The sequence below is a fragment of the Athene cunicularia genome (assembly GCF_003259725.1).
Source record: "Athene cunicularia isolate RWA chromosome 6 unlocalized genomic scaffold, athCun1 chr6_part1, whole genome shotgun sequence".
Classification (NCBI taxonomy): Eukaryota; Metazoa; Chordata; class Aves; order Strigiformes; family Strigidae; genus Athene; species Athene cunicularia.
The window spans coordinates 10,891,360-10,900,325 of record NW_020799105.1 but is presented as its reverse complement, the minus strand read 5'-3'; the positions used below and the strand labels follow the sequence as shown (position 1 = coordinate 10,900,325).

At 62.9% G+C, this 8,966-nt stretch overlaps 1 protein-coding gene across 5 annotated transcripts in view; it reads right to left on the bottom strand.

The window, feature by feature from the left end:
- Positions 1-1,506: 1,506 nt before the first annotated feature.
- CRTAC1 (cartilage acidic protein 1) overlaps positions 1,507-8,966 on the bottom strand; it is a 27,204-nt gene continuing 19,744 nt past the window's right edge. For 3 of the 5 annotated variants that reach the window (XM_026851223.1, XM_026851222.1, XM_026851221.1), the window contains exons 4-16: positions 8,838-8,966; positions 8,036-8,192; positions 7,294-7,428; positions 6,869-7,014; positions 6,549-6,685; positions 5,788-5,870; positions 5,183-5,283; positions 4,930-5,098; positions 4,280-4,425; positions 4,105-4,147; positions 3,480-3,623; positions 2,085-2,210; positions 1,507-1,689 (exon numbers count right to left, since the gene is read on the bottom strand). The exon at positions 8,838-8,966 is cut by the window's right edge and continues 1 nt beyond it. In XM_026851223.1, the coding sequence (XP_026707024.1) occupies positions 1,562-1,689; positions 2,085-2,210; positions 3,480-3,623; positions 4,105-4,147; positions 4,280-4,425; positions 4,930-5,098; positions 5,183-5,283; positions 5,788-5,870; positions 6,549-6,685; positions 6,869-7,014; positions 7,294-7,428; positions 8,036-8,192; positions 8,838-8,966 (1,644 nt within the window). In that variant the 3' untranslated portion in view covers positions 1,507-1,561. The other 2 variants (XM_026851224.1, XM_026851225.1) reach the window with 2 other exon arrangements.

Sequence of the window (8,966 nt, the reverse complement as noted above, 5' to 3'; positions counted from 1 at the left end):
GGTGGGTGGGAGGGGGAGGCCAGCAGGGCTGCCCACTCCCCTCTGCCCCTGCTCAGACCCACTGTGGGCAGGGGCTGTGCTGGGGCATCCCAGGTGCTTCCCACTGAGCCAAACTGGTACCAAGGGGCTCCACAACCCTCGAGGTGCTCGGCACTGGTCCTGCCCCAAGCAAAGGAGCTTGCACTGCCGTGGGCAGCTTGAGCTGGCAGTGCCCTGCGTGCCATGCATCGGGGAGCAGGGGGACTGGCAAAGCCCCAGGCAGCACAAAGGTGTGAGGATACTCTTGTCCCCATGCCCACAGGCACTGCCAGCCCTTGCTGCACCCCTTGGGGTGTCCTGCTCTTGGTGCTGCGGGGTGGGCTCAGCTGTTATGTGCCCACTGCCCAGGGTGCCTGGCGGAGCCCTGGTGCCACTTTATCTGCATGATGGTGCCATGCATTCACCCCAGCCCTGCCCTACGTGCTGCCCGTTGCTGCTCCCCAGCCCTGGCCAGATGCCCTCAGCTATCTGGCAGCAGCATCCTTGCCAGCAGCATCCTTCAGCACTGCCCACAATACTGGGCACTTGCTTCTGCTCCCTACCTGAGCTGATGCCATCCCCAGCTGGACCTAGAAAGCTCTGCAGCCCCAAGCCCTGTGCCCAGGACAGGGAGGTACGGTACTGGGCAGGCTTCTGCCCTTGTTTCATGTGCCCCAGGCTCATGCATGGCCCAGCATGGTGGAGGCTGAGCTGTGGCATGAGTGAGCCTGGCTCCCTGCCCAGTCCCGGCAGAGCCTGCCTGCACCTGGCTGCTGGCAGCCCCCTGCCTGCTCTGCCCCATGACCTGCCCCAATGCAGGGAGGGTGCCTGGCAGAGCAGCTCCACCAGAACCCTTCCTCTCCCCCTGCTGAGCCCTCCCTTGCCCACGCATCCTGCATGCATTTGCCACTAGCACCCTGATTCTCAGCCTGGCCTGTGGTGGGGACCCTGAGGAGCACCTTAGCCTGTCTGCAAGGTGTGAGGGTTCATGGGCCAGGGTCAGATGGAGGGGGGGAATAGGAGGGTCCCTGTGACATCCAGCACCCCGAGGAGAAGAGTCCCTGCGTGGGTGCATAGCTGAACTGAGCTGGCATTGCTCTCCTGGGGTCCTGGAGGGAGAAATCTGCCCCGTAGGACTCCCTTTGGCTCAGTCTCAGCATGTGTGCAGGGTGGCCCTGGCCCTACCATTCCTGCTGGGGCCTCCCTGCATGGAGACTTTCCTCAATAAACCCTGCTCTTCATCCCCTTCTGCCTGCCCTGTGTCCTCCTGCGTCGGAGGGGGGAGCGTGGGGATACTGGGGAGCACAGAGCCAGCCTGAGTAGGGACTAGGCAGCCCCCAGCACACACAGGGTGAGCGTGGGGAAAATAAGGGGGAGGGATGCAGCAGTCCATGGGGGGATGGGGACAGATCCATGGAGCAGTCATGTGACCCTGGTGACCCATAGGGAAACCAGCGCAGGAAAGGGTTTATTCACTTGGCACTGGGTGCAACCTACATGGAGCTGGGGGCGAGCAGGGGCCACTTGGCTGTGCCGGGGCAGACTAATTGTGCTGGCAGCGCCCACCTGCGCCCAGGGAGAAGCCATGGTGACAGTGGCAGTGGAAGGAGCCGTGGCTGTTGTGGCAGATATGGTCGCAGGGACTGGGCTGTGCCTGGCACTCATCTATGTCTGGAAAAGAAGGGGAGAGGGTCATGGCTACACCAAGGGTATGAGGCTCACCTGGCACAGGCAGGGCAGGGGATAGAGGGGGAATGTGGGGAGGCAGCTCTGGGGCTGGGTGGGGCTGGGTCACAAAGGCATCTCCATTGCCTGCAGCCACACAGCTATGGTCCTGCCACTCCTCAAAGCTGCTGGGTGGCAGATACCACCTCACTCCAACTCCTGCACAGCCACCATCTGCCCATCCTGCGCCCCATGTTTTGGGTTGGCACGGACCAGGGCTGTGAGAACAACAGGGCACCCCAGGGAACAGCATCCCTGCTCCCAGGACAGCAGGGCTGCGCCTGGCAGCAGCAGGGGGGTGGCACCGCGGGCTGCCGGCCCCGCTGCCTGCAGGTACTCACCCAGGCACTGGCTGGCAGCTGGATCAAGGGGGCGGAAGCCCGGGCTGCAGTGGCAGGCGTGTGCCCCAGGGGTGTTGGTGCAGAGCTGGCTGCAGTTGTGCAAGCCCTGGGCACACTCGTCGATGTCTGGTGGTGGGGAAGAGAGTGGCAGGGGGTTACAGTGCGCAGGGGCAAGGCAGCACGGCCCTGTTGTTGTGGTGTGGGCAGAGCTGCCTGCTGGACCCCAGCCCCTCCAGTGCTGCACATCTGTCTGTGCTCTCAAGGCTGGGAGCAGGGATGGGCAGGGGCAGAGCTGCCCAGGGCCACTGTGCATCCTCCAGCTAGCTCCTGGCCCCAGAGCAGGGAGAGCTGGGGGAGCTCTCCACCCCTGAGCCCCCTCCCCATACAGCCCCAGGGCAGAATCATGGGTACAGCCCTGCACCGCACAGCTCAGCAGGCTGGGCTAATAGACTGGATATAGTTTATTGGAGGGGTTCTCCGAGAGAGGGGCTGGAAGACTGAGCAGGGTCTGACTCCAAACAGTGGGGTCAATACGTTAAAAAAACAGACCAGGAGGGTCCTTCCCCTGCAGGGCCGGGGGGACCCTCCTCTGCCAGAGTTGAGAGGAGTGTCCCTGTCACCGAGGATGGGGCAGGCGAAGCACACACGTCGCAGGCCAAACCAGCAGGCACATGGTACGGTATCGAGGCAACGGAGCAAGCGACTGCCCAGGAGGTGCCAGCATGGCAGGAGCAGTGCTGGGGCGGGGAGGTGCCAGTGAAGGGGCGCTGCCCCGGGGCTACTTTCCCAGACACGGTGCAAGGGGCAGCCAGGCTCCGTGCCCATCCCACTCCAGGCCGCCCTGGTAGGGCACAGCCAGCACATCCAGGGTGGTTCGACATGGAGAGAAAGAGAGAGAAAAAGAGAGACAGGCAGAGGCCAGCCGGTCCTTCCTCCAAGGCTGCTCTGGCGTATTACGGGCAGGGGTTAAAGTGCATAGAGGCAAAGGCAGGGTCCGAGGACTAGAGGGAGGAGGGCACTGTAGGGGAGCCCGGGCCAGCTCCCGGCGGAGGGGTATCCCCCAAAAAAGGCCACTTGAGCTGCATAGAGAAGGAGAGAAGAAGCAAGAGAGAAAAAGAGAAAGAAAGAAAGAAAGAAAGAAAGAAAGAAAGAAAGAAAGAAAGAAAGAAAGAAGGAAAGAAGGGGAATCAGTGGCAGTTCTGCAGGAGGGGCGGGATGAACAGACATGGAGCCAGGGTGGAGGTGGCTGGGCAGCCACCCAGCACATTGCAGGATGCGGCCAGGCTTTTGGCAGGGAGGCAGTAGCATCCCAGGGCAGCATGCTTTGGGGCTGCTGCCCACCGGCTGGGCCAGGCTGCGGTGGCATGGGGTCAGGGTGTCCCAGCCATCACTCACCCACACAAGCCGTGCCGTCCTCATTGGGCTCGTAGCCCCGGCTGCAGCGCTTGTTGCTGCGGCAGCGATACCCGCCATAGGTGTTAATGCAGATGGGCTTGTCCCGAGGGCAGACAAAGGGAAACTTGGTGCACTCATCCATGTCTGCAAGCAGAGGGGCCTTGGTGTGAGATGGCTGGTCTGGGAGCCTAGGGCTGCCAGCCATGTCCCCTCCAGTTCCCCTTGCACATGCTGGATGACCCCCCCAGGGCACAAGCCATGTCTCTGCCCAGGAGGCTCACAGCACAGCCATGACCATGCTGCCGAATCCCTGCTGCCCCTCTATTGCTCGTGGCTCTAGCACAATGCCTGCCATATGCCAGCCATGCCTCCTGCCTCCAGCACAGTGCTCTCCCTGCTCCTGGTGACACCACAGTCCCCCTCTAGAGCCGTGCTGCTGCTCCCATTTCCAGGCCACGTGCTGGGCAGGCAGCTGTGCCCCGCATCGAGCCATGCGACAGCCCTGCCTGCATTCCCAGCCGCCTCCCTGGCTCCCACCTCCCTGTCACAGGGTGCTGCCCTCGTGCCCCTCACGGGGTTGTGCTGCAACACACCAGGTGCAGGCAGCACCCCAGCAGCCACTCACCTACACAGCGTCCGTTCTTGTGCTGGGAAAATCCCTGCCCGCACTGCATTTGGGGAGAAGCAGAGACCACCCAGACAGGGAGAAATCAGCCCTGGGCAGCCACAGAGCCAGCAGAGCCCAGCCCCTTGTTCCTGCCCACAAAACCTCCCATCCTGCACCCACACCTGGGCCTCACCTCCAGTGGGGCAGGCACGAGTGGGTCTTCTGTGTCCAGGGGGTAGGGAACCTCCAGGACAGAGTTGGTCTCACTGCTGGCCACGGCTCGTGCCACGACACGGCCATCTGGCCAGGTCACCTCCAGGCTGCTGGCTTCGTCATGCCCTGCAGGCGGGCAGCCCATCAGAGGGGGGGTCTCCAGGGTGGGCAGGGGCTGAAAGGAGGTCAGGGGGGTGGTAGGGATGGAGGGGCAAAACCTCCTCTTGCTCCCTGAGCCAGGCTGCAGGTGCCTGTTGCTGAAAGACCATGCACAGGGATGTAGCCCGAGGGGTACACATGGGGACTATGGAATGCCCTGCCAGCGCAGGGCATAGCCATAGCTGCTGGCCATGCTAAGCCAGAGGAGGGTTAATGGGCAGGGAAAGCCCTGGTGCCTGGGCAAAGCAACAGACAGGGGCTGGGGAAGGGGGCAGCTGCCCTTTACAGCATGGCTACAGTAGCTGGGCACTCCATCTGCAGCCTCATTGTCCTCATCACCCATCATGCCCAGGACAATGGACATGGGTGACTACTGTGCTGCAGGGCACCAGGGCAGCAGAGGTGGTCCCTGACCAAGGGGGTGCCAGGCAAGGCTGGGGGTGGAGGCAGCCTCTTTCCCCCTCTGCTCACCCAGTCCGAAGTGCGCTACAGGTTCCATCTCGCAGAGGTACCCTGATCCGCCATCGATGATGCGCAGGTGGGCCCCGCTGCGCCGCGTGAACAGCACCACTTTGGCCCCCCGCGCAAAGGCCCCGAAGCGGGTGCGGGGGATGACGCGCAGCCAGTTGTTGCTGGTGCCCTGCAGGGGAGGAAGGACCAGGGAGACTGAGCAAGGGGAGGCAGAAGGGGTGGGGACAGTGTGAGGATCTCCTGCTTGACTCACCTGCGTGCCCTTGAAGATGGAGATTGGCTGTGCCATGGACTCGCCGTGGGACAGGATGAGGTCCAGCATCCCATCGCCATCAAAATCTGTCACTGCACCCCCTGCAAGGACAGGACATTGTCATGCCTGGGATCCAGTCCCACATCTCCCAGCACTACACCCTGCTGCCAGTGTGGGAGGTTGCAGCAGCACTCCCAGCAGTGCGAGGGCAATAGGGAACATGGGGTGACCCCAGTGCAGAAGTAATTTCAGGAGGATAGGTGGCACCCTGAAATCAGGCAGGTGAGCTCCCCAGGCAGTGGAGGGGACAGGCAGTGGGACACGGGAGACTGCCTGGGCCACTCCCAAAGGCAGAGGTTGGCTTTGAACAAGTGGGGAATCGAGGAAGAAGACCCTAAGAGTGATGCTCTAGAGAACAACTAGAAATGGCATTGTTAGCTGGGTATGGGTGGAGGGAGAAAGCATGGGGACTGCTCCTGGGTGATGGGGACTCCAGGATGCTGGTGGGGAGCAAGCAGGTGACTCAGCCAAGCATACAGCATCCCCCAGCATAGAGGGTGACAGGCAGTGCACAGGCCTCCACTGCCAGGGCTGGGGAGACCCACCCGTGCCCCGACCCTCAGGCTCCAGCGCATCCCCTGGATTCAGCTCTTCCACGATGGGGTCTGAATGCTCCCTGCGGATGAGCCTGCCGAGCATAGATAGGATGTTAGTGCCAGCCTCTGCAGTTCCCAGCACCTTCCCAGGAGTGCCTGTCCCCTTCCACAGCACCTTGGTAGAGAGGTGACAGCCCTGGTGGCTATGCAGGGTGGATAGGGGACAGGACTGGCCCCTGTTAGCACCTCACGTCTCTGTTCCATGCAGGTGTGACAGAGATGTTGTGAGAGCCTGGCTCTTGTGGGTCTGAACTTCAGAGCAGCAATGCCATTTCCAAACACTGCTGCATCCGTCTGGGACCAGAGACCCTCCCTCAGGGGCTCCCTGCCATGCCACTGCCCTCCATCCACCCACGGGTGCCAGCACGGGGTGGACAACCAGCTCCCACCACTCCACACACCATGAGAGGAGGTGCCACACAGTGGTAATGAGGAATTGACCCCCCACAATTAACAGGGGCCATGAACAAGCTGCCTCACAGCTGCTAATCAGCAGTGCTGAGGACCCCGGGGGCTGCTGCAGGCACGATCGAAGAGGCTGATAATGATGCTGGGAAGGGCTCAGTCACGGTGCCTCTTATTAGCCGAGCCCAAACAGTGCCCCTGCTGGAAAGGATCCCCATGAACCCGGCTGTGCCACAAGGGCTGCTTGGCCCACCCAGAATGGGGCATGGGCTGCCCCAGCCCCCCAGTACGTGCCAGGCTCCTACCGGAAGAGGCGGTTGGCGGAGGAGCCACGGTAGGCGATGTTGTTGAAGAAAACCTCCAGCTCCTGGTCATTATCAAAGTCGGCTGCGATAACGGTGCGGACGGGGGACGGCATTGAGAACTTGGGGGTGGCAATGTCCTGCACAGGGAATGGGCGTGGAGTGACAACAGGCACAGGGAGTAGGACACCAGGTCCCGCTTTGGTGCTTTGGGTCCCCTCCTCTCTGGGACGTGGAGCTCAAAGCCAAATCAGGGTGAAGCCAGCCCCCCAGCCGAGGAGGCTCAGTGGCAAAGCCAGCAGTGGGGGGGTCCCAGCCCTCACCCGGAATCGGACACGCCCAGGGGCCCCGCTCTGCAGGTAGAGGCGGTGCGGCCCATTCCAGTTGCCGTAGACGATGTCCACCCGGCCGTCGCGGTTGAAGTCAGCCAGCGCCACACCGCGTCCGTGCTGGTAGGGGTCATCCAGCCCTGGGGAGCCGCAAGGGGATGGGGGGAGAAGGGACCCCCTCCCTGCCTCCATCTCCTCGGGATGCCTCCCGGGATGTGCCCCGTGGTCCCCAAACAGGTCTTCCCTGTGCAGGGCAGCGTCCCTGCGCTGATGGATGCCCTGGTGCATCTCAGCCACCCCCCGTGGTCAGCAGGGCTCTGGGTCCCAGGGCTGTCCCTTCACCCTGCACTCAACCCACCTGTGCAGGCAGGGGCAGGCAGAGCTGGCCTCTGGTTCTTCCCCCATCTCCCCCTACTCACCCACAGCAGCCGCCACGTCCTGGTATGTCCCGTCCCCCCAGTTGTGGAAGAGGAAATTGGGGCTGTTCTCGTTACCGCAGAATATGTCAGAAGCACTGTCGCTCAGGATGGGACCCACAGCCACCCCACGGCCCCCTGGGGACAGCAGCCCGGGTGTGAGGGGACAAGTGGTGCCCTGCCCCAGCGGGGTTCATGCCCTCCACACTCCCTCGGTGCTGTCCACCTGGTGCTCCCAGGACCCCCAGTGTCCCCTCCTTGCCCACCTCCCACCTTCATTCCCTCTCATCAGGAGCTAACTGGGCCTCACAGACGCTTGTGTCACTCCCAACCCTAAACACTGCCATCGCCATGGTGACAATACTCCTAAGTAGTGACAATTTACTGCTGGGGAGATGGACCACAGCAGTGGTCCCTGTGGCGGTGGGGCAGCATGGGGCGTAGGCTGACACGCTCCCCGCTGCCCTGATTGTGTACCCATGTCCCCGTGTCACACTGCCTGCCCTGCAGATGCTGCGGGCTCCGGAGGGATCAGTCCAGGTGATGGTGGGTACGGGGGGTCCTGCCAGATGGGCAGCCCGTGGCCCTGGTCCCTTCCACGAGCCGTGGGGCTGCCGCTAGATGGGGCAGTCAGGCAGGCTAATGCGTGGCACTGGCCACTGACTGCGCTGCCCTGCAATGGGGTCCCTTGCTCGTCGTGCCCAGCGGCACCCCGCCCCTCTGCGAGGTCACAGCAGCCGGCTACCTGTGTATTTGCTGACACCAGCCTTGGCGGCCACATCCACCAGCACCACGACGCCGCGGGCAGGGTCACTGGCAGCCACGTCCATCTCGATCAGGGCGTGGGGGCCCACGTTGCCGCTGGCGTAGTTGGCGATGTAGATGGAATACCTGCCAGAGCCCTGCGGCCGGCGGCACCTCCTCAGCACCCACCTGCCCCAGACCCATCTCCACGGGGACCACAGGATCCCTGTTGTGGGGCTGGATGCTCTCACAGCTCCATGGGACCAGGCACCTCTACCAGGTGCCGAGCAAGAGCTCTGCAAATCCCATGGTGAAAAGCATCCCAGGAGTGGGGACATGCCCCATTGCCTCCAGGAGCTGTGGTCCCCAGGGTCACAGTGCTGGCATGGGGCAACCTTCCCCCTCAGCATACCCGGTGTGCCAAGTCCCCCTCATCCCCCTTGTCCCATGCAATAGTTGGACCTGATTTAGTGATAATCATTTAGAAGCAAACCACTGGAGGAGGAGGAGGAAGAAGAAGAAAGAGCAGGTGACAGGAACATAAATCACCTCGACAGGCACGTTTATCAGCTGGCAGCAACCGTGTGGACAGGCGCCTGCAGTCCCCACGGCTGGGGGGGCTGCCAGCACTGACAGTCATGGGCTACTCGGGGGGCACCCCAGGCCCCAGTGTGGAGTGGGATGGGGCTGGTGCTCAGGCGAGGGGAGAGGTCCCCCGGCTGCCAGCAGGGGAGGGCTGAAGGGGCACTGGGGCTGAGAAGGGAGCGGAGATGCCGCCTGCCCGCCGTGCCCTGCCTGCTCACCGTCCGGTCCACGCAGGCGACGGAGCGCCCAGCGAAGCGGCTGGCCACGTCCCGGTTCACCTCATCGCTCAGGAGGTCCTCCCAGCGCCCGTTGCGGAGCTTGAAGAGCTTGTCCGTGTATGTGGCCAT